At 43.7% G+C, this 25,340-nt stretch overlaps 1 protein-coding gene across 1 annotated transcript; it reads right to left on the reverse strand.

The window, feature by feature from the left end:
* Window positions 1-1,204: 1,204 nt before the first annotated feature.
* MYADM (myeloid associated differentiation marker) lies at window positions 1,205-19,274 on the reverse strand. The gene is made up of 2 exons (XM_073656301.1): window positions 19,145-19,274; window positions 1,205-4,445 (listed from the first exon to the last, which is right to left on the reverse strand). The coding sequence occupies exon 2, from the start codon at window positions 4,432-4,434 to the stop codon at window positions 3,511-3,513; it is 924 nt and encodes a 307-aa protein (XP_073512402.1). The 5' UTR covers window positions 4,435-4,445; window positions 19,145-19,274; the 3' UTR covers window positions 1,205-3,510.
* Window positions 19,275-25,340: the final 6,066 nt, after the last annotated feature.

The raw sequence follows: 25,340 nt of genomic DNA on the forward strand, positions 1-25,340 counted from the left end.
TAGGGTAGTAACGGGGAAGTCTAGCCCAATCAAAAGGGGGAGGAGTTTGGGTCAGGGCAGAGCAACAATTTTTTCCTGTTAGAGTCTGAGGGAGAGATGTGACAGCAGCATTTGGAGGTCCAGGGGGCACAGAAACCCGGTCCGACCAACAGTAGAGGAACGTTAGTCAGGAACTCTAAAACGACTTTCCCTTAACGTTTGGGGCCTACGGTCCACAGGAGGAGTCAGCAGAGTAGCTTATCTCAAAATCTTCCCAGAAGGGGGAAGTCGGACAGGGAAATAGTACAGAGGAAATGAAACGGGACTCTTAAAACAGTCTCAGAGGCCAAAAGAGGTTGACTATGGAAGGGACCGCTCAGGACAAATGGACGATGAATATTAAAATATGCTGTGCAATGAACTGTGAACCTGGAAAAGGATGTACCAATACTGCATGTTCCCTCATGTTGAAGTTGGACTGTAAAGTTATTTTTTATAAAAGGGAGTGGAAGTTCCCTATTGTGTGTGTGGCAGCTCCTAATGTGGAAAAACCGAAGACAGCAGAGATCTGCGACCAAAACGTGAGTGTTCTGCACCACACGAGCAGCACAAAAGAATTGGGACATTTGTCTGTTAGGGAGCCAGGGTGTAGGGACACAACAGTCCCTCGCCACTACTACCACCCTGCACCTCTCACACAACGACAGGAAACCACTGAAGCGGGAAGAGAGGCTCTGCCTTTTAAAGCTGTAGGTTTCCTGTCCTTGGGGGCGGATCCTCTCTTTTTCCTTGCCAGGTCCTTAACTGTATTGACAGTCAATTTATCTGGCGCTCCCATAGACTGCTGGTGAATCAATAGTTATTGGCGGGTTTGGCTGACAGTCTAATGTGTATGGAAGGTAGGGGGCTTTAAAATCTGTATTGTATGAACGATTCAATCCCTTTTACCCGGAACTACATTTAGGCAGACATTTAGCCAAAGTCTGCTCAATGTTGGGTTCTTGTCCCTTCTCAATACTACGTCTGAGGTGTTTGGACTGGTATTTTTTTTGCCAGGAAAATAACTTTCATACATTATGTGGCCACTTAACGAACCACAGGCTGCAATATCCTGGATGGATATTTTTACGGGGAAGACAACTGCAGTGTTTAACAATTCTTCTAATCGTCCATTAGTGCTGCAGCTGCTTCTTCCCACAAATTGTACAAACACACAGCGTGCAAATGTTGTACATCAATGTATTTATTACAATAAAAAGGCACAAGATTTGTTCAACTTAAAAAAAAAATCCAAAAAATAAAAATCATACAAAAATGAATATAAAGCTTTAAAAGTTTATATAGTTGTATACAATACTGACCGGAAGGAGGCACTTGGTACAAAAACAAAAAAGCTCAGAGCATGCTATGGATACGAAAATATATTCTTGCACATAGTGTATTTTTTCAAGCATAGTTAATTTTGCCGCTACAAGTTTGATGAAGCCCAAAATAGTCATTCTATCAAGTCTATAAGGCTATAAGTGAAAATAAATGGACATTTCTTTTGCCTGAGATACAAAGTTAAAAATGGCACTTAATGAAAAATATTTGGTGGTAAACGTTTTACATAAAGAGCAGATACCGACTGATATTTCAAACCAACGCCATATCAAACCAGGATTAAAAAATTAACACCACATAATAGATTAAATACTACCCAGGTATCATTGAGGTGGAATTATGAGCGTTTGAGGCTTCATAGTTCCACAAAATATCTGATTAATAAGGCAAAATAATTGAGTATTGTCAAGACTTCACTTTTCTACAATCAAATGTCATTTTGGACGGAATAATTTGAGATAGTAACCAGTCTAAGGATGAGCAGCCTGAACATCCCATACTAATGGCAGTAACTTTTTGGCAGCAGTCCGGCCATTAGATTTTTTTTTCTCCGCCTGCTTTATTAATCAGACATTTTCTAAAATTACATTGAGCTGAAGAACTCTTGAGAATGTAAAAAGCCTGTAGTTCAAAGTTGCCATGTAGGATTTTTCTCTATTTTGATACTCCGAACATGGAAAGACAGACGTCTGATGGAGGCCTAACAGTGTGACTGGTTGATCGCAAGCTTACAATGCCCGACCAACACTGAAGGACTAGTGAATGTCACAGTGCTCCACTTCATAAGATGTCAGGAGCCTCCGCTCAATGATTTCTCAATCCTGAAGAGGGACATGAAGAAGGCGCCTCATTGCCACCCTGACGAGGCCGTTGCTGATATATAGAACAACGGATCGTAATTTTAGGTCTAGAATCGACTCTGAACACAAGACAAACTCTTATGTACATTACTATGATACAAGTCAGATACTTATACCCAGGGAGCTTCGTGAATACATAGAAAAAATTATCAGTCTCAAAAACTAAAATCATTTTGTCTGTGAAAAAGTAGGAACTCGTTCTAATATTTCAGTGAAATGTCTTACTAAACCTAACAATCCTCTATAATAATTATCTTCAGTGACATATTTATATATGTATCATTCATCCGTTTCTTCCCAAAACCAGATCCATCTCAAATTGTAATGAGAAGCTTCTAAAACTCCATTTCCTTTGGTCAAGACATGAGAATCCCACATGAAATACAAGAAGGTATAAAACAATTTTACCCTGGGTGATGACGACACCAGTGCACACGGGCATTGAGAGAGTTATGACCCACGGCACAGAGTATAAGAAGACCCCCTCACGATTATGGATTACATGGCCCTAGGTCCACTTGGGCTACAGACATACTTCTCCCATATTAATATCAGTTTTCAGTCGCATTTAAAGTTCCCATTTACATATTTGACAGGTTTTTATTTTTGTCCTTTCAAAACATATTTTCCATTAATCCCTCTCTCCAATGGTCTCATTCATTAGTCTGATCACCGCTGCAGCCGATGGCTGGTCATTACTGTCATAAGCCAGTGCGGAGGACTGACTCGTTGCACAAGACTGATCGATCGCACATCACCACTTCCAGATGCCAGAGCTGGAATGGGAGAATCGAAGGCGTAAGAGTTATTTTTCTTCCTTTTTTACATTACCTACTCTATAACATTTAAAATATAACAAAATCTTTTTAATGGCAACACACAATGGTATTAAACACAAACTACTATATATGCTGACTTACATGTATGCAATGAAATGTGTTCTATTTTTTCATACCAAAATTCTTAAAAATAAAAAGGCAGTGTCTAAGAGGTTTCTTACTAACAATGGTGTACATTAAACTGGAACCAAGTCAACCACGAAGGGCAAAAAAAAAATAAGAGTGCAGTACATTGGAGCTTGTGTGAAAAAAATGCAGCGTGGATAACCAGGATGACGTCCGCCTGAAACTAGGTAACACTACCACAATATAAATTCATTTAAAAATAAAAAAACACAAACATGAAACCTTCATATCGAGATATATATATATATATTGTGATATAGTGAAGGGATGAAGCTGACCTTTGGATTAAAATAGTTCTTCGGTGGACTAATTACAGCACGTAGCTAATAAACAGTGATGAAAATAAGTCTTGCAGAATGCACAAGATCACCGATATAAGCTAAAAGATTGACGGCGGTCAGAATAGCAATGGCTACTGCTTTATCATAATTACACAGGCCAAAATTTCCCAGAGTGTTCCTGCAGCCATCAGGCCTTCGGGGGGAACCACCATGTTTGGAATCAAACTTAAAGATAGGCCAGATGATCAAGGCAGACGCATAGAAGAGGACGGCAAGGAGGGCGTAGGCACTGAGGAACTTCTCAAAAGCACAGGGCAACCAGCTGGTGCACTCTCCGACGCACAAAATAATAACCAGGATAGAAAGGATGAAGCAGATACAGTATACGGACAAACACCATTTCAGTGCATCATGGGTGTCATACAGAGGTGGATCTGAAATAAAGACAAAAATGACACAGGCAATGTAGCTTTCTATGACTTTCAGGAGTCCAGGCACAGTGGCCATGTATCCGGTAACTTCTCCTGGCTGAGCTCTGGTTAAGGACACTTCGATGATATAGGCCAAGGTGGTAAGGCACGAGAACACTGTGGCCACGATCTCATAGGTACGCTTACTACTGCCATTGCTTTTGTCTTCCAAGAAGTACAGTGGATAAATGATGGAGGCAGAAAGACACATCAGGACGGCAAACATTGCAAAAGTGATTGGAAAGTTCTTCCAGGACACTGGCATCCGGTTCTGCACTCCGGCAAACTCCACGACGAGGATGACTATAGTGACGACAAAGCAAAAGCACCAGGAAAACATGCACAGATCTCCGACTCGCCCGCTCCATCTTCCACTGTGGGCGACCAAGCTGAAGGTGATGCAAGCGAAGATGGCTGCAAGAATCCGCACAATGCCGACAGGAGACTTTAGGATGTGGGTATTGCCCACCACCACGGTCCTCTTCTGGACTGGCATGGTTGATGTACCTGCCAAAAGAAAATACAATTACATTATCAATCACAAATTTTATAACAGTTTATTCTCATTACTAAACTCTCTCAACAATCAAAAAGTTGTACGATCCCTGAACAAGTAAAGTATGACGTTTTCACGACTTTAAGATATGACCATCATACAACAGAACCATATTGGGAGCTGGAGGCTTCCAGCAATTTTAATGAGGACCAGTCACTTGTCACTAATATTATATTCTACCTGGTGTAAATGTCACTGCTGTCCTGAGTCTGGGGTCATTTTTCTTTTGTTACTGCACTTCTCCATTCTGGAGATATGGCCCCCTATTTCTTGTATGTTAATCTACTGTTAGCCAAGTGGGTGTGAACTAGATGAAGATGTCCACAGAAAACACCCACTTGGCTAAGATAAAAAATGTACTTATCTATGGCAAGTAACGGGTCCACATTAAGTTGAAGTCTGCCAATTTATAGTATTAGAAAACCAACTGTAGGGAAGGCAAGGGCAGGACTAGAAGGAGAGGGCAGGACTATTTTGATGCAGCCTATACATTAAGTTGGAAAAAACGATGGTGAACAAATGACCTGGGGAGGGATAAATTGGCATTAAGGAATGAAAGGGGAGAACCCCATGAAATAATTCCTGACCGGCCATAAAATGTAGCTTTTAAGAACTAGCATTACAATTTAAATGGGGGTAAGAGTAATATTAAGTCAATGATCTGCCTATAATGAGGTAAGTATTCAAGCAACCACTTAAATTATCAGATTATGGCACCCTGGGGTGTCGCATCAGGCTGAATAGGACATTGGGGTTACAATGTCCCCCCAATATGTTTTACCGCAGATGCGGCATCATCAGGGGATTGAACAGTAGTGTGAAACCCATATTAATAACACACAGTGCCCCCATTATCTGTATAAGCAGTAAAGAAAAAAAAAAAATCCTCCAGCGAAAAAGAAAAACATTATTTCTAAAAAGTCCATACTTTATTCTTCCATCATTTAACATTTTAAAAACCAAGTAGGCACCATGAAGAATCCTAGAAACACCGACACTGATCAATGTTTCTAGGATTCTTCATGAGGTCTATATGTTTTTAAAACGTTACGCGAGTCACGCACGAGGTTCGAGATCCCATGTGTAACAATTGCTATAGCGTTAGTGCATGAATCTGTATATAATATTTACAGACTACTGGCTTTATACAAAAGGTTGTCTGTTGGAATATTAAAAACATTCCCTCTGTCCACATATCAGGGTCCTAATCTTGCTATTAAGTGGCCCACAGTGCACCATTTCCCTGTATGTTAGCATAGGTTTTCATTAGCTGTATAGTAAGCTCTTCTTTGTAAATGCATACTCTTAAAAAGGGAACCAGTCCGCAAAAAAAAAAAAATATATATATATATTCATATGCAGCCGTAGTGGTAGTCGGCAGGAAAATACAGTTTTGAACATGCTTGGCTGTCTACTGGAAGTGCGGGTACAGGGAAAAAAAATAAAAAGATATTCTCCCTGCAGCTGCTGGCCTTCAGTCATTGTGGAGGTGTGAGCATGTTGCACGCTTTGCCCACGCTGCAGAGCAGGATATTAGTCAGGCAATGGCGGGTGTGCTCAATGTTGTCAGCGCTGACTGTTTTCTGCCCTGGCACCGCCCCAATGACTGGTTACAATGGTGACAGGAGAACACCACATGAATAGTCAAAAAGCCAACAATTTTTGAAATTCAGCATCTAAAATTGACAAGACCGTAGCACTAAGAACCAGCCTAATAGTGAGAACGCTAAAAGGACATTCAGACTGATAGAGAATGTGAAGCATGCTCCGGCTACCAAATATGTGATCAGGAAGGAAGTCCAGCATATCAGTGACATGTGAAGGTATCAGCAGGCCGTACATAGTAATGGTGGCGCGCTGCCAGGCCTCCGGGAGGGCGGACGTCTCCCTGTGATCACTTCACCTCCATTAGTAAAGGATTCCTTGCACACAGATTGTCACAATGACCTCTATATAACTATGGGAAAAGAGGAGATTGTCTTGGGAGCAAAAAAAAAGTACAAGCAGGAAACGCCTCCAACAAGTCAATTAGCCTCCAAGAATGCAAAACACAAATAGCCAGGCTGGCAGACGTGTTTTACATTATGTCTGGCTTCCTGCGAAGACATTTAGGGCTCGCTCACACTGGCGAGTAGCCAGCGTATAACTCGGATGAGTGCTATCTGATGTCTCATTGTATAGCACTCCAATGTTATACTATGGAGCAGTGCCGGACTGGTGTTTTTCTCTTGCAGAGTCAGCATGAGAAGAAAAAATAATAAAATCGCTGCATGTTGCTATTGGCAGCATACATCGGACGGCGTGCACCCATACAAGTCAATGGGCGCGTGCAAAACATCGGACTGCACTCGGATGTCATCTGAGTGCAGTCCAATTTCCCCATCTTCTCCACACCTGTGATCTGATTATAGCATGCGAGAGAATCTGATCACAGTAAGATGACACTCGGCTCACGCTCGCAGCAGAGTTTGAACCGAGGGTCATTGACATATAGCATCTTATTCTCTCGCATGAGGACTCATCGGATACTATACGCTAGTGTGAGCCAGCCCTAGAGGTCATAGGTGATACCATTAGCCCCTTCTCGTCAACTGCTCCTTTCTTCAGTCTTCACTAATGTATGAAGACTAGAGGAGTACTGAACAGCTGCCATTGCAACCAGTCAGAACAGTGCGCCCTCGAAGGGACTGTCTGTTGGGCACAGCTTGTTAGCTAAGCCAGCCTCCTTCTAATTCACGGTTTAGACAGAGAGAAGGGGCTGGATTAATGAGCCGAGATCGACAGACACCCCTCTTCTTCATACACTTCACTGGCACACTGGGGAGGCAGTACCCCGCCACTGAATCCTATGTTAGATCATTACAGCAGCTTCAATGACCACACAACTTTTTCTGTTATCGTTCAACCCCATAAAAATGTTGTCCGATACCAAACTTTTTTTTTTTTTTTTTCTTTAAAAATCAAGGATATTTTCAAAGAAACAAAAAGGGAGGCATACTATCCTTCAGTCACTGACATGCATCCAAAGTCGGACACACTGGACAACTCTTTCAGAGCCAAGGCAGACCTTCAGGGAGGCAATGGGGGAGACGGAAGGAGAGCATGTCCCAGTTTGTAATTAAAAGACAATTTGCCTATTTCCCAGAGGAGCATTGCGGCTTTAAAAGTCTCCTCACCTGACATGCTTAACACGTCACTCTCCACAAGGAGAAATGTTACCCCTTAGATACCGGTCTAACGCCTCTCATCCAGCCAAACCAGATCTCACACTTTGCACTGACGAGGGGCAGAACCCCGAAACACAGTGTCTGCAAATTGAGTTTCTGGTCCTGGCTTATATCTTAAGTCATGTGATAAGGCTCGTTAAAGGGTCACTATTGACTTTTAGGATTGTTACTTCCTGTAGGTGGGACTTGTCTCTTCAGAGAGGAAGAGGACTATTTGCCTCTATTTCTAACACCACAGAACCAAGAGAAAGGTGGAAGAGGTGTCAATGCAGGGAGCATGGCTGTGGTGGATATGGCCAGTGCTGCAGAGAAACCAGCTAGGTGAAGGGCTTATACACACCCTGCATGACCAGTTCTACCATTCTACCGCTGCAGAGTATGTAGAAACACCTCTCCCCAAAGCTGTCTAACATGATGTTCAGCTGCAGGGAGAAAATGAAGTTATATCCTCCCTGTAGCTACTGCCTTGAGTCATCTGGATGGTGCCTGCATCGTGTGATTGTGCTGAGCAGGTCACTCATGGAGCGCGATTACAGCACTCTGTTCAGAAGTGACTGCTCACTGCAACCAACCAGATGATAGGAAGTGAGTGGCTGCAGGGAGGGTGTAACTTCAATTTTCTCCCTGCAGCTAAACATCACATTAGACTGCCGCGTGTGTGCGGTATATTCCTGATCAGCAAAAAAAAAAGAAAAGAAAGAAAAACTGACATGTGAGCAGCCCCATAGGCTATAATAGGCACATGCTCTATCCATTAAAAAACACGGATAGCACTCGAACATGACTCCGACATCTGGAGGAGGCCTAAATAAGCATAGAAACAAACATGGTAAAGCACTTATGAACCTTTATAGTAGTTTCATAGTGCACGGATGTACGCAGCCCCCAACACGGACCTTGGCCGGTCTATGCTGCTATTTAGGAGCAGAATTTGCCTTACAAGTTCTTTATACACAATTCACAATAACTTCTCCATTTTTCTGGAGGTAAAAACATGTCACAAAACAGTATCACACTGTGGAGGTGATCAAGCAGCCCACTACAAGGACCAGCCCTTCTGGCATTTGCCAGAAACGCCAGATGGCCAGTCCGGCCCTGAAACAAAGCTCATCTGCGTTTTTGGAATCGGAGCTTTCATTTTATGCTGCCTCTCCTGATTTTTGAAGGGTAGTTGTGCTTCCAGATAACTTTTCCAAATAATGGGTCCGATATGTGCACTTTTGGAATAACACCATTTCTGCCCATAGTGTGACTTCTATCCTGCATTCTCAGTTTTCTGAGGGAAGAGGAGATGGGATGAGCTGTGGTGATTTCTCCCCTAGACATTACGGCACAGAGGGGAACGCCTGCTCGTCATTCACCCTTTAGCTCACAGAGACAAGCAGTGACATGGAGGACATTATACAGCAGAGCTGAGCTGTCTTCATCCGAGTCAGTGGGGAAGGAAGCCGATTTCTCTGATAAGATCTATTACAAAGTCTCAGATAATCAACAGTACCAAGGATTTATGCAACGTTTGTTGAAAGTACAGTTCCACTTTAAGGTAAGAAGGAAGATATTTCAGCAGCTCGGGTGCATGAGTCACAGACGCTTCCTGCTGTACTTTATAGTATGAGGTAATCTGTAATAAAAGTACAACTGAGGCATTAACAAGAGAAGCCAAATAAAGGTGGGGCGCTTCCCGCTACCAGTCTGAAATCTGCATGTGCACGGTGTATAGGAACGATGAGCTGCTCTGTGACATTAGACATGCTGACAGACTGCTGGGACCTGTAGTGCACTCACTGTCCCGCAGCCCCTTGTACATAATGGACCAAGCCCCGGTCCCACCTAGCTCTAAGCTGCAATAAGCACAGGAATAACTTATTTCTTGGCAAAGCAACAAACTTTGTGACTAGACGTATTCTCCCTCTATTTTCCGCTTGTCCTGATGCCAGGGGAAGAGAAACGAGCCAAGCTCAACACATGCACGCCCGGATCTGCTAGCTCATTACTGTAGATTGAATCTAGCCTGCAACAGCACCGCTGGGTAACACTTTAAGGCTGTGTTCACACGTAGCAGTCACACTGTAGCTGAAAAGTGCAGCAGCCTTTCCTCTATTCTTCTGCACAATCACTTTATCTTGCAGGGAAACAGCTGCTATATTGACAGGACAGCCACATCATGACCGCTGAAAGTGAACACAGCCAAAAGGAAATCCCCACTTTGGACAATTCTTACTTGTTCAGGGGCAGACAGTTAGGCTGCGTTCGCACATTGCGTATTTTGAAAAAGCGCACGCGAAAATACGCAATGTGCCTTGTGTCTGCCAGCAAAGTGAATGGGAAATTCACTTTGCCGTTCAGACACTGTAATTTTACACAGCGTGAAAGCGCAGCTGCGTAAAGAATTGGCATGTCAATTCTTTACGCAGCTGCGTCCTGCGCTCTCTCTCTATTGTGCCCATTATAAGCTATGGAATTACGCAGCAGTGTTCACACACTGCTTAATTCCATCGCTTTTTTTACGGAGGCGCAGGATGGATACTCACCTACCCGATGTCAGGGGAGAGGCGTTCAGTCCGCTCCAATCCCGCGCTTCCAGCATCTGCCGGTGAGCCGATCAGCTGTTAGCTAACCGGCCGGTCAGCTGATTACAAGGCGGTCACGTGACAGTCAGCTGATCGCTTCACGGCAGATGCTGCAAGCGCGGGACGGAGCAGACGCATCTCTCATCCATCGGGCAGGTGAGTATCCATAGTCTGAACATACACTGCTAGGGACACACACACGACACATGTCACCCTTCATTTTCACACTGCGTTTTTTGCTGCGCTTTTTTACGCAGTGTGTGAATGGAGGTGCTTTTTTTACCTGCTTAAAAAAACGCAGGTAAAAAAAGCAGGAAAATACGCAATGTGTGAACGCAGCCTAAAATACCATTGTGCAGGACTGGTGACTGCCCCCTCTCCCATCAGTCAGGCCCAACCAATGTAAACACAAACATCTACATGTATATTCACATTAGAAGCAATAAGTGACCATGCCAAGACATTATACACGTCAGTGTTAATCCCAGAATCGCATCATTTTTCACAAATCACAGTAAAAGCATACTAATGTTAATGTACAGACTAAGCTCCACATGAAGTTTCTTTTTCATTCCTTTCTGGGTTCCCCCCCCCCCCATCTCTATCAGCCTCTACCTGGGCTGGGACCCGGGGTATGTATGCGTTATATACTCCTGGCCAGAGCCCGACCAGTGGGAGCGGCATCTCTCCATACACTTGTATAGAGCAAGGCAGTGTCCTCTTTCCATACACTTGTATAGAGCGAGGCCGTGGCCTCTCGTCATTCACATCACTAGATGGGGCATGGCCTCGCTGTTTACAAGTGTATGGAGAGAGGCCGCTCCCACTGGTCAGAGGTATGTATAACGCATATATATTCTCTGGTCCCAGCTCAGAAACAGGCAAATCCCCGCAGCGCACAACACCTTTAACTGATCTCAGCCTCTGTATACAAAGACCCCACCCTGCTGTGCATCCTACTTTCAGCCCACTGTGTACAGAACCCCCTCCTGTAGTACATCTCTCCTCTCATCCCCTGTGTACTGCAGGATGAGGCTATACACAGGGAATGAGAGGAGCGATGTACTGCAGGATGAGGCTGTATATCTCTCATCCCCTGTGTACAGCCTCATCCTGCAGTACATCGCTCCTCTCATCCCCTGTGTACAGCCTCATCCTGCAGTACATCGCTCCTCTCATCCCCTGTGTACAGCCTCATCCTGCAGTACATCATTCCTTTCAGCCCCTCCTGCAATATATCTGTCAGCCCCCGAACACAGTCCCATCTTGAAGTAGATCTCTTTAACACCTTTGTGAAAAATTTCTCCTCTCAGCCCATGTATAAAGCCTCATCCTGCAGTACATCACTCCTTTCAGACCATCCTGCAGTACTTTGCTTCTCTTAGTTACCAGCACTGCAGCTTCACAATATGAGCTTTGCAGTATAATGAAGGAGGCTCCACCACTTTCTGCAACCTCATCACTATGTGAGTAACCACCCCCCCTCCCCCCATATGTCACACCCGGCATCCACCGCGCACTCCGCCTCTCACTGGGAAAGCGCACGGTGGATGCTGGGTGTGGAGCAGTAGAATAACCCCGCCAATAACCCAGCAGCCACCACGTGCAGCCTGTGAGTGACACTATCAGCAACGCAAGGTAATTAGAAAGAAGGTTGTATTTATCATTAAAACACACTGGTTTTTTTTTAAAGTACCGGACAACCCCTTTAAATGTCAAACCACAATAATCTTCACACACATCCAAACAAAGTGCCGATATCCATTCTGCAGACATCTTATGCATGCATTTTAGTATCTCAGTGCTGAAGAAATCACGAAAAATAAAAAAGATTATTTTTCCCACCATTTCATACTTGCACAGCTGTGTGCACTGCACAAGGTCATGATTTGTCAGTGACTGCAGACTTTTCATCCCAGTAAAGCCCCTTCATCTACACATACACAAGATTTCTGCTTAAATGGATGTGACTACAGACTTGTTTTCAGCCCAGAATATCCCTTTAAGATCCTACCAGTATATAGAAGCACTACCTGGTCTCCCTAGCAGCCTGCCCTTCCTGGTAAGGCGTGGGGGGAGAGAGTCTGGAGACAGTTATGGAGCGCCTGGTGTTAGACTGTGATACTACAAACATTCCTAATCCCCATGACCCTCAGAAAAGAGGTCACTTATCTAACTCCTTAAACAAATTTTAGTTTTCCATGACACATATGATGACTCATTGTCTTGGAGGGTATGCACAAATTTCTTTTTCCTGGCAAAGTTTTTTGTATAGTAGTCATAATGAAACTTTAACATTTTACAGAAAAGGGAGGGACCTGATATTTTTATAACTGTTAATACAAAATTTAATCCTTTAACTGTTCTTTCCCTCCCTTCTCTCAGTTTGACAGATAGCAGCAGGGATGGGGTTGTACACAGATCTCCAGTGGAAAGCATCAACAGTCTCAGGGAGGGCAGAAAAAAGAGGAAAGCACACACAGACGAAATGAGTGCAGCTCCGGAGCTGTGCTAACACATGAACGTAAGTGAAGAAAGCAACAACTTGGATACACACAAAGCTCACATCCAGCCTATATCATTGGGAGAGTCACCTCCACAAGAGAAAAATCTGAAACTTTGATCAGGCTGCAAACTGCATATCATGGGCATCTGAAAATGAATGAAGATTGAGGACTGAAGCTTTAAAGTTAGCTAGTAACATATGTAAAAAAAAAAAAAAAATCCACTTCAAAAGTGCCCGTATCTTTTAAGTCGCGGCACTGACTTCTGTCGAAACAAGACCCTGTAATAGTAGGAGAATCAAGCAGCGTGACAGAAAATATAGTTTAAAGTCAACTTCTAGAACATGGGACTTCTGCATTTTAGGCTGCTAGGAAAATCTGTTGCTGTCCATGTGATTCCTCCTCGGGGTTAGTGGCAGGAGTCACATAGGTCAGATTGTTCTGCTCTGTTGGCATTGCCCAAATGTTCTCCAACAAGCCACATATCACAGGCAGAAAATATTCTGCGAGTTCTCATTAGAGTGGAGTTCTCATTAGAGTGGCGGTACCATAATCACAAGTGCTGGCAACAAATGAATGATATTAAAACCAGGCCGATCAAAGATGTACTAATTACTATACTAGAAAACATTTATCTGGGACATCTTATCTAGACATCACCTACAGTACCATCCTCAAACAGGAAACCCCAGCAGATCATACTACAGGTCGTGAACATTTCAGTGAACCAGGCTTTCTAGGAAAAAGGCTTCACCTATGACACAAGCACGGTGTTGGATACCTTTATTATTTATCAGATTACAGATCTTCATCACCACATTGGCTGATATTAGAGAAAACTGGTTCATATGCTTGGATAAAAAGAATTCAATCTAGCACTTTACATTGTGCGGGCAATAATACGTGTGTGACAGTAATATGTAGACACAGCTGTATGAGCACAGGAGTAGGGATTCACCTGGAGGTAGCAGAACTATTTATGTGCACTGTGGTGCTGGTATGGAAACTTTAACCCATGTATGAACACTATAGGTATATGGTCACTGGACCATTCATACCCAGACCAAGACACAACCAAGCACAATCACTAGTACAGAGTTGTAGCCAAGTACACAGGAAACTGTACAGCACCTTATAAAATCAGCTGTATGAGGTTAACATACAGCCACATACAAAATAAAAACGACTGGTTACTCTATATTTAATAAATCACTAATACACATGAAAATAAGAAACTGTAATATTATCTTATCAGAGAAATACACTTCCTCCTCCTGGAAATACCTTTTGTTCTCACTTCAGGGGTGTATTCAATAAAGACAGACTTCCACATTACTGAGATAGGAGACAGTTGGTGCTTTTAAAATTCTATGGACAGGGGAGGAGCAGGCATTCTAATGCAAATTCCATAGAACTTTATGAGCTGTCACCTCCTATGTCAATAATGGCAAAGTAATCACTGAAGACAGATTTTACCCGAGAATTGAGAATAAATCATCAGTTCAGGAAAAGGAAAAGAAAAAAATTCTATTAAGACTTTAAAATTTTCATATTTTCATGCATACTGTTGATTTTTGAAAGATAAAATTTAAAACAATGGTCACTCTAAGTAAATATACCAGAAGCCTGCAATGGTTTCCTTCATATACGTCATCAGAATACACTGAAGTATAGAGAGCGGGCAGCTTTTGAGAAGAAGTCACCGGAGGAATGAGTATGTTACTTTCATGGCTTCCAAACCCTGAAAGAAGTGACACAAAATGGAACATGTGCACAACAATGTGGTTTTGACCTGGCTGTGCACCATGTTCTTTTTATGGGGCTCGTTTTCAGGCATATTCTGGACGGAATTTGCCTTAAAAAAGACGTCGTGTGCATATAAGCCTTATAGTGGGGTCTAGGAATAAAGTCACTTTTTTTTTTGACTTGTAGTTTTTGCGTGAAATAAAAATAGATTCATGAATTTTGCACAGAAGTCCAAAATAGTCTCTGCCTAACTTGTTTTGTGACTTTTTAACAAGAAAGCTGCACTCCTGCTGGCAGAGTTGCGCCAAAATGTTGACTTTTTATTTTTAATAAGTCGCTTTTAATGAATCTGCCAAACATCTGAAACCGCTATACTGATGTAAAAATAAGAAGCTATCTAAACCACAAAATGAAACCTGAAAAAAAGGCAGAAATCATTTGATGAATTTGTCACAAATCAAAAAGTCAGTAATTGAGAGGTATTTGCGCCTAAGCATGTCGGAAACGCAATGATGAATCGGACCCTTAGACCATGCGTATCAAAAGTATGAAAATATGCCACAAAAAAAACACACGGGCTGTAGGGCGTTTCATATTTTCCTACTGACTTGACAGCCAACACCTAGGCCACAGTGTAGCTTTGCAAAAGTGAAAAAAATACGTATATGAAAGTCTGAATTCACACTAACAACATTTTCATAAAAAAGCCACATTTCTCATATTTTTATCGTTTTTTCATACCAGATCTTACTAAAACGTGTTGTAAAATATATGCGCTACATACAATGCTTAGTTTGTGTTGTGCTGTTGGTATTTGAGGTCTGTGGAAAATTTTTCCCTAAATGCAGCATGCTCAAGGTAAGGATTTTTAGGGTATTTTTTCCCATAGGCTTTATTATAGTGAGCGGCTGACTCTAAATAAGGCCATTTTCACGTACGTGTTCCATCTGTGGTTCTCACACATAGAACTCATACTCACCGTCATCTGTGGGGCTCAAAATTACCAATACAAGTCCGGACAGCACATGGATGGCATCAGTGTACAGTCCATTATTACGGCGCTGGAGTGGTACCACTAATCCTGGTTCCCTGCCCCTACTATTGTACTTAACAGCCGCCGCTTTCTGCTCTTCCCGGAATGGTGCTTTTGTAATGGACAGAAGAAGCTTTGCAGTTTATTTTTTCCCTTTCAGCGAGCAATTACACCATACTTAAAACTTCATTTTCTCCACACAAGTCAGACAGCCACACAGGGTTTTCACGCCGTTTACCTGCAGATTAACCCAATATCTCCAGGTCAGTAGCATTTTTGATGAGGATAGGTTCCCTTTAATGGTTAAAGTTCCCACAATGAGTTTTTGACACTTTTTCCGTTGAGCTAAAAACGCAGCGTTTTACAGCTCCAGCGACGTGCATGGAATTTATAGAAATCTCCTGCCCTCTAGGCTTTTTTTTTTTTACTCCGTGTAAACCGATCTGCGGTGCGGGTTTGAAACCTACATGTCAGATGTGGTAGGAATCAGTTTTCTCTGCTACAGATCTAGCAGAGCTCAGTTGTTGAGCTGCGTATATCACGACAGCCCTCTATGTATATTGTATAGTGACAGATATTAATCAGTGCTGGGGGTGTGGTTAGACTAGAAGGCACCTAGTCCTGTAGTGATAATCTCCTGCTGATAAAACACTGATTGTATTAAAACAGCAAGACACAGCACAGTAAATGATACATCACTGGAATTAGGGTCTCTGCTCCTACATGTATGTCGCTCTCAGATTACATAGCAAAAACCTGGTGATAGATTCCCTTTAAAGCAGGATATACAAAAAAAAAAAAAAAACGATAAAAACGCATGTAAAGAAATCTGCATGTAACCTAATTTACATAATTGGTGCAGAAATGCTGACATCAAAAACGTATAATGGGAACATAGTCTAAAGAGCCCTTTGGAAAATAAAAAAAAGCATAGCAGCTAGCCAGCTACAGTGGTTGGCGTCAGTGACTAGTCTGTGATGCGGTGGGCATACCCCCTTCCCTGTGTAGCTGTAGGGCGTGTCCATGTACTACACCGATGAAAGGCTTCTACTTCACTCAGCTGTAATATGTTTTTCAGTATAAAAATAGATGGGGAACATTCCCAGCTACCAACATGATATATAACAGCCCCTATATTCAGTTACGCATCACATGATATACTACCATTATAGGGACTGTGCATTACCTCCATCTACACGGGGCAGTAACGTGCACACCAGTTATACACAACGCTGTAACATCCCCAGTACAGGACAAGCTATGGACGGCTGCCAGGCACACACCACATTACTTGTCCACTTATGGTCATAATGGTATCCAGACACAAGACTAACAGATCCCGGCGGACGTGTGCGATGAGGAGGAAGCCCTGTGTGCAGCCGGGAATACATAGTGATGGAACGTCTCTATCCAGCTCTTCCATGAAGAGTTTATGATATAGTAGAGCAGCACATGTCATAATATGATATTACCACCACTCAGTACAGCCCGGGGCAGTCGGCTAATGCATGGACATATCCTAAGCGTCACATCTGTAGCTTGGCTTTACTTTGCTCAGCTGCGGTTCTCCAGCTGTTGTAACACGACATGACCGAGTCACAAGCTGCTCTTTTGAGCCAACGATGTAATAACCATCAGTAACAATTAGTCTGTGGCTACAACTACAGATTTACCAACATGGCTTCTATGGACTCATGCCATACAAGTGTCAGCTCTGCCTCTCCCAGTAAAGGTCGTAGTAAAGAACCATTGTCCAATTTTCATCCAGAAAAAGCAAATGATTTCTCATCTGTATGGGCATCCACATTCATACAATCAGCAGTGAATAAAATGTACAAGACCAGATACCGTGTACTATGCCAATAATGGATCAGATTTGTTTTTACCTGCGCACCCATAGATTTGAAGGGGCAAGTTTCACCCAAAATACAGAAGACACGAAAGCACACTGCCATTTTTTCACACGGACATTCAGTCCATGGAATGGACCCCAAGGACAGCACACAGACAAATACTGTGGTGTGAACAGGGCCCAATCACACAATCAGTTTATATTGACTTGGATGGAACATCACTGACTCAAAAAATTGGCGAGAGCTGTGGCATTGAGTATACACTAGATCAAAACAGGGCCGGCGCGCAACAGGGCCGGCTCTTTTACTGCAAATATTGCTTTTTGTAAGGCCGGTTTTGGACATATTTATGCAAATTGTTTAACTAAAAGCATTAATCCAGGCTCTTCTGTAACCGGAGATTATCAGGGCAGTTTAGTGTATGAGGGATCATGCACACAGTTGTATTACGTCTCTGTGCACATGCAGTATATATAGAGAGCCAAGGATGGAATACGGAAGTTAGTTAGTGGCATTACAGGGTTTTTTTTTTTTTTTTTTCACAAGTGACATGATCACCCACCCACAGGTGAGGAATGCCTGAACCTTGGGCCCCCACGATCATTAGAAGTGGTGTCCCCATTACCCCAGTAAGGGCAAGCTTGAGTGTGGACATGGTCTAGCCAGCGTCTGCCTCTCCACATTATGTCTATCGGGCTATAGCCCCCACATACATGACTAATGATGGCCGCACCCGCTAATATCGACAGACTCTTGTGAGGGGCACTGGCAACTGTTGGGGAAGCGATCGATAGGGCTGGTCCGATTGCACAGATGAGCTGGTGGCAGAGACTCTCTCAGAACACTGAAGCAGAGCGCTCATGTAGGGGCTTGGACTATCTGCCAGGGAACCTCTCAGCTGGCAGCCATCAAATGTGTACTGGGTGGGGGTGGTCTTAGAAGACTCAGCCGAGCGCTGTACCCAATGCTGTGGAGTCCTTCAAGATGCCATACAGCCCCAGCCAGATGTAAGCCACTTAGACTATGTTCACATGACGAGACGCAGAATTTTTTTTTTTTTAGCAGAAACTTTTTTTTTCTACCTTTTCCTGTAAGGATTTTGAAGAGTTTGGGATGTATCCTTATCCTCACATCCTTGTCATTGGGCAGCGCCTTGTTTGGAGCATCAGGATCCCCCTCCATGTGCATAAAGCGAGGAGTCTCTTCACTTTAGGAGCGGAAACCAAACAAAAACTCTTCAAAGCTCAAAACTTGGAGTTACTGATGAAAACTCAGCAAAAAGACTCCTCCAAATAGTAAAAACACTGACCAAAAGCTGACTAACAAGACATGAAAACCGCAGTGTTGGAAGGAGGAACGCTGCACAATTCTTGCACCTTATTCGTGCGTTTTACTCATTCAACAAAAAAGAAAAAAAAAAAGCAAGAAAAATTTAAAACATTTTTTTGTTGATTTTTTTTCTTCTGTTTGCAGTCAGACATCCGCCGTGATGTCACACGGCCATAGCTGGGATGGTGACATCACTGCGGGCGAACATGGTGACATCATAAGACGGAAAAGTGCAGTAAAGGGAAGAATGGAGGGAGATAGAAAAGATAAACTATGAGAAAGTTGGTCCTACTGCAGAGTTCAGCAGCTGGGAACATCCGGGCCACACAGAGGTGGGGGGGGGGGAAGGTCTGGGCCAGCACTGCCCTGCAGACCCCCGAGCACTTACCTGCTGCTCCTGACAACGTGCTGCTCTCCGCCCGAGGACTAGCAGGGAATGAGCTGCAGAAGCCAGCGCTGGGCGGGTGCGGCCAGAAGACACATCCACAGCGCTCAGGGAGCGGCAACAAGTGCACGTCACACACACAGCGCAGAGCAGCTGCGGCGCCACCACTGCTGTGCGGGAGTGTACAATTACCCTCTGTCCCTACATCTGCTGCAGGCGTTCTGCTGTGCTGCAGCCTCCATTGTGTGCGCTCCTCTGCTGCTCCACAGTGCATGCTGGCACTTGTGGTTCTCCACTACCTGCTAAATGGCAAACTGAAAGCTTTACTGACAGAAATTACTCTTTTTTTTTGCCTGTTTTTCACTCTCTTCTTTTAAAGGCTATTTTCAATGTGTTCAGACTTTGGGGTTCCCAGATTTTTTTCACCTAATTTATCACTTGCGACTTGTACGCCTGAAACTTTTTTTGCCGGATGTAAATTGTGCGCCATTTAGTCAAATATGCGACTTTTTGCTATGAAAAAAAAAATCATAATAGGTTAACCCCTTCACCCCCGAGGGTGGTTTGCACATTAATGACCGGGCCAATTTTTACAATTCTGACCACTGTCACTTTATGAGGTAATTACTCTGGAACGCTTTAACGGATCCCACTGATTCTGAGATTGTTTTTTCGTGACATATTGTACTTCATGATAGTGGTAACATTTCTTCGATATCACTTGCGTTTATTTGTGAAAAAAAACAAATTTGGCGAAAATTTTGAAAATTTTGCCATTTTCAAAATTTGAATTTTCATTCCCTTAAATCAGAGAGATAAGTCACACAAAAGAGTTAATAAATAACATTTCCCACATGTCTACTTTACATCAGCACAGTTTTGGATCCAAAATTTTTTTTTATTAGGCAGCTATAAGGGTTAAAAGTTGACCAGTGATTTTTTTTTTTTTCCCACAAAATTTACAAAACCATTTTTCTAGGGACCACATCACATTTGAAGTCACTTTGAGGGGTCTTTATGACAGAAAATACCCAAAAGTGACACCATTCTAAAAACTGCCCCCTCAAGGTGCTCAAAACCACATTCAAGAACTTTATTAACCCTTCAGGTGCTTCACAGGAATTTTTGGAATGTGGAACAAAACAATGAACATTTGACTTTTTTTACAAAAATGTTATTTTAGACCCCAACTTTTTTATTTTCGCAAGGGTAACAGGAAAAAATGGACCCCAAAATTTGTTGTTCAATTTCTCTTGAGTAAGCTGATACCCCATATGTGGGGGAAAACCACTGTTTGGGTGCACGGCAGGGTTCGGAAGGGAAGGAGCGCCATTTGACTTTTTGAATGTAAAATTTGCTTGAATAATTAAGCTCATCAACAGAATGCCAAGAGTGTGCAAAGCAGTCATCAAAGCAAAAGGTGGCTACTTTGAAGAACCTAGAATATAAGACATATTTTCAGTGGTTTCACACTTTTTTGTTAAGTATATAATTCCACATGTGTTAATTCATAGTTTTGATGCCTTCAGTGTGAATGTACAATTTTCATAGTCATGAAAATACAGAAAAATCTTTAAATGAGAAGGTGTGTCCAAACTTTTTGTCTGTACTGTATATATATATTTTTTTTATTTAAAAAAATACTTTTACAACTTTTTTACTTAGTTCCACTATGGGACTTTTACTTTCTGCAGTCTGATTGCAGTTATAATGCTTAGCAGTGCAGGATCACTGCTATACCTTGCAACTGGCAGTGCTGCAGACACAAGTTACTTTGATCATGCACTGCGATTGCAGCATTTAGGGGGTTAAAGTGCCAGGAGAGGTGTGGGCAACGCTCCTGGCACTGAGTGCCAGGTGTCAGTGTCAGAATCATCTGACACCCAGCGGCGATTACGCCCGCATAGTCTGTGTGCAGGCGCGATCACCATGTCGTAACAATACGTACCTGGTCCATAAGGCCTAGGCTAGGGCACAGGGATGTATTATTACGCACAATATCAGAAAGGGGCTGAACAAGAATCAGGATGCAGATTTCTTCACTACAGGCATCTTAAATCCATATAAAGGCGCCATTATGGCCATACCTTTATTTTTAACATACTAAATCGTGATGACAGATTCCCTTTAATTAATTAAAAAGATTGGTGATAGGTATCTTTAAAATAATCCCCTCTTATGCAGGTGAGGTATCTTGTCTCTAAATCTTTCATGGTTAATATAAATAAAGTTGAAGTTTTATAAAGATCTCTCTGTCTGCAGCATTGTCAAGTACAGCTTTTAAAGTGGTTGTCCACTACTAGGACACCCCCTTCTTGATCTAAATGTTTGGCCCCAATAAAATAAAAAAAAACTAATTGGGACCAAACATTTAGATCAAGAAGGGGTTGTCCTAGTAATGGACAACCGCTTTAAGTGCACATTAGAAATATACCAGAAGTGACCAGAGGTGAGAGCTACCACTGTCTATTAACTGTCTTACCTCTTTATTTTCCCACACTTTTACCATGCTTACCCATGCCCTTACAACTTTTGCTCCAATAAACCTTACTCTCCTTCGCTATCCCCAAACCACAGCACTCTCCAAACAAATAATTATCCCACCTTCCCTCTTACCTCTCCACCTGACCTCATCTACAGACCTGCTCCTGAACCTCACATCCCTCCTATTAAAACACAAAACAAGCCGGCCACTCTCCTACTCCCACCTCCTCTCCTTCTCTCTGCTTCTCCTAACTGCTGTCAATATATCTCCCAATCCTGGACCTCCACAGCTAAAACACCCATTAACATAGCTCCCAACTGTCCCGTATTCGGCGGGACTGTCCCGATTTGAGGGCTCGAGTCTTGAGTCCCGTCATGGCACAGCTGTTCTCCCGGCAAGTTCCAGGGCCCTGAGGAAGTTGGGGGCCCACTCGCCGTTGGGGGCACCGGTACGCTATGGGCCCGGTGAGTCAGGAGAGCCCGGTGCCAGCGCCCGCGAGTGGGCCACCCCGCTTCCTCAGGGCCCCGGCACTTGCCATAGTAACTTCTCCCCGTTCCTCCGCAGCTCTGGCGTCTTCTGCATCTCCTGACTCTGTGACGTGTCAGGGCAGAGGGCACGCTGACGTCACTACAGTGCACCCTCTGCTCTGACAGTGCACAGAGCGGGAAGATGCTGGGGAGTCCTGACCTGCCGCCAGCGAGGAGAGGTGAGTATTTGATTTTTTTTTATATATATATATGTATGGGGCCCATACTGTATGTGGCTATATATGGGGCCCATACTATATGGAGTTATATATGGGACCCATACTGAATGGAGCAATATATGGGGCCCTTAATGTATGGAGCAATATATGGGGCCCTTACTGAATGGAACAATATATGGGGCCCTTAATGTATGGAGCAATATATGGGGCCCTTACTGAATGGAGCAATATATGGGGCCCATACTGTATGGAGCAATATATGGGGCCCTTACTGAATGGTGCAATATATGGGGCCCATACTGAATGGTGCTATATATGGGGACCATACTGAATGGAGCTATTTATGGGGACCATACTGAATGGAGCAATATATGGGGTCCTTACTGAATGGCGCAATATATGGGGTCCATACTGAATGGAGCTATATATGGGGCCCATACTGAATGGAGCAATATATGGGGCCCATACTGAATGGAGCTATATATGGGGACCATACTGAATGGAGCAATATATGAGGCCCTTACTGAATGGTGCAATATATGGGGCTCATACTGAATGGAGCTATATATGGGGCCCATACTAAATGGAGCAATATATGGGGCCCATACTGTATGGAGCAATATATGGGGCGCATACTGAATGGAGCAATGTATGGAGCCCATACTAAATGGAGCATTATATGGGGCCCATACTGTATGGAGCAATATATGGAGCCCATACTGAATGGAGCCATATATGAGGTCCAATATTCTGTATGGAGCATTATATGGGGTCCATTATTCTGTGTGGAGCAATATATGGGGTCCATTATTCAGTATGGAGCATTATATGGGGCCCATTATTCTGTATGGAGCATTATATTGGTCCATTATTCTGTATGGAGCATTATATGAGGTCCATTATTCTGTATGGAGCATTATATGGGGTCCATTATTCGGTATGGAGGACTATGTATTGGCCATAATACTGTATGGCGGACTATACTGTCCGCTCTGCACTGTGCGCTGCGAGGATTCGCCGGTTTCTGAGCTATTGTAGAATTTACAATAGATATCACTCATGTAATGGAAGAAGTAAGTGAAATCTTTGGCATTGTACTATACCTATACTTCTCTGCCGTATCTGTGCATCATGAATAGTGGTATGTGTTAAAGGGGCCCACTGAGACTCTTTCGCCCGGGTCCCGCGAACACCTCGAATCGGCCCTGGGAGAAATAAATGGTAAATGGGGGTGGATAGGGTGTGGCCAGGGGTGTGGTCAAAATTTGCCGCTACGCTCGCCGCATTATGTGTCCCTCTTTCTCGTCTTCCAAAGTTGGGAGGTATGCGTTAATTCTCCTTCCTGTCACTTCCCACCTATTAAAAACTACTAAAATATCTGTAACATAAAACCCATTCCTTTGACTCTCACTCCGCTGCTCCCTTTTCTGGAGAGCTTTGGAACACCCATTCCATTTGCAAAAAGTTTCACGTCATCCACGACTTCTATACCGCTCACAATCTATCCTTCCTAGGCCTCACTGAAACATGGCTGATGCTCTCCAACACAGCCTCACCTGCTGCACTGGTGCTGCCCATGCCTGAACATTGTCCCCTGGTCCTGGTGCTGACAGTCCTGTCTCCGAAGTCCCCTGGTCCCGGTGCGGCCAGTGCCTCAACATTTTCTCCTTGTCCTGGTGCGGCCAGTCCTGTTCTCGAAGTCCCCTGGTCCCGGTGTGGCCAATATCTGAATATTGTCCCTATCTGAATCTCCATATCAGTACCATTCTGCTGTGGGGTCAGCTGCTGCAGTACCGGCATCTGCTTAGGAGTGGTACCTGGCGGCTACCTGCTGCCCAGCCTGTCTCCACCATCTGGAGCTGCAGTGAACACCAGGTAGCCGCTTAGCTATGCCCCTACCTAGGCGGACTCGGCACAGTGGGTCCTCTAATCCACATGCGCCACCGGGTGGAGTAACACCCTCCATCATCATTCGTGACATCATCATTCCCACTGACACCCACCAGTCTGCAACCTCAAAACTCCTGTCGCTTGCTTCATCCTTTGGTCTTACTCAGTGTTGATCCACAGCCACCCACACAGATGGACATTCATTAGACCTTATCTTCATCTGCCTCTTCTCCCTATCTAACTTTACAACCTCACCTCTCCCCTATCTGACCACCATCTACTAACTTTATCATCCCTGTCCTCTTCACCTGCCCTCCATGTCCAGCAACTAGCACACCCCTGCAGAAACCTTCCACACCTAAACAATCACTCACTCTCTGACTCTCTGACTTATACCGCTGGTCTCCATATACTCCATGACACAGACATTGCCATTGTTTTCTGCAACGCATAAGCTATTGACTCGGTCACTCCTCTTGTGCATGGCAGAGTGTGACAAGTCAATTGACAACCCTGGCACAACAACCTTACGAAAAAGCTTCAGCAAGTGACCAGGGTTGCGGAGCGGCGCTGAAAGAAAATACACTCGCAAGAAGACTTCAAAAAAGAAACTTTTACATTCAAGTCAGTCCTCACCTTTGCTAAACAAGTCTACTTCACAAACCTGGTATCTTCTTTATTCCACAAAACAAAACAGTTATTCAACACTTTTTACTCGCTTCTCTGCCCTCCACTGCCCCCTCCGATCTCCATCATCTCTGCAGAAATCTTTGCTGCACATTTGAAAAATAAGATTGACTAGACAATACAAAACGTTACTGCACAACCACCACAATCCCTAGGTATACCAGACCCCTGCCCCTCCCCCATAACCTTCCTCCTCACCATAACTGAAGGAGAGCTTTCTCCTCTCCATATTCCACTTCACCACTTGTGCACTTGACCCCATCCTGCCTCCTCCCCAAACTCACCATCTCGCTTATCCCGGCCCTAACCCATCTTTTCAACCTATCATTAACTTCCGGTACCATTGTTTCTGCTTTCAAACATGCCACAGTCACACGTATCCTGAAGCAGCCATCCCTCAACCCGACCTCTACGGCCAGCTGTCGTGCCAT

This window comes from Phyllobates terribilis, unplaced genomic scaffold (assembly GCF_046119375.1).
Source record: "Phyllobates terribilis strain yellow unplaced genomic scaffold, ASM4611937v1 Scaffold_12__6_contigs__length_324123572, whole genome shotgun sequence".
Taxonomy (NCBI): domain Eukaryota; kingdom Metazoa; phylum Chordata; class Amphibia; order Anura; family Dendrobatidae; genus Phyllobates; species Phyllobates terribilis.

What these genes read in the sequence shown, in the direction of transcription:
- MYADM (XM_073656301.1), bottom strand. Translation starts at nt 4,434, where the DNA reads ATGCCAGTCCAGAAGAGGACCGTGGTGGTGGGCAATACCCACATCCTA.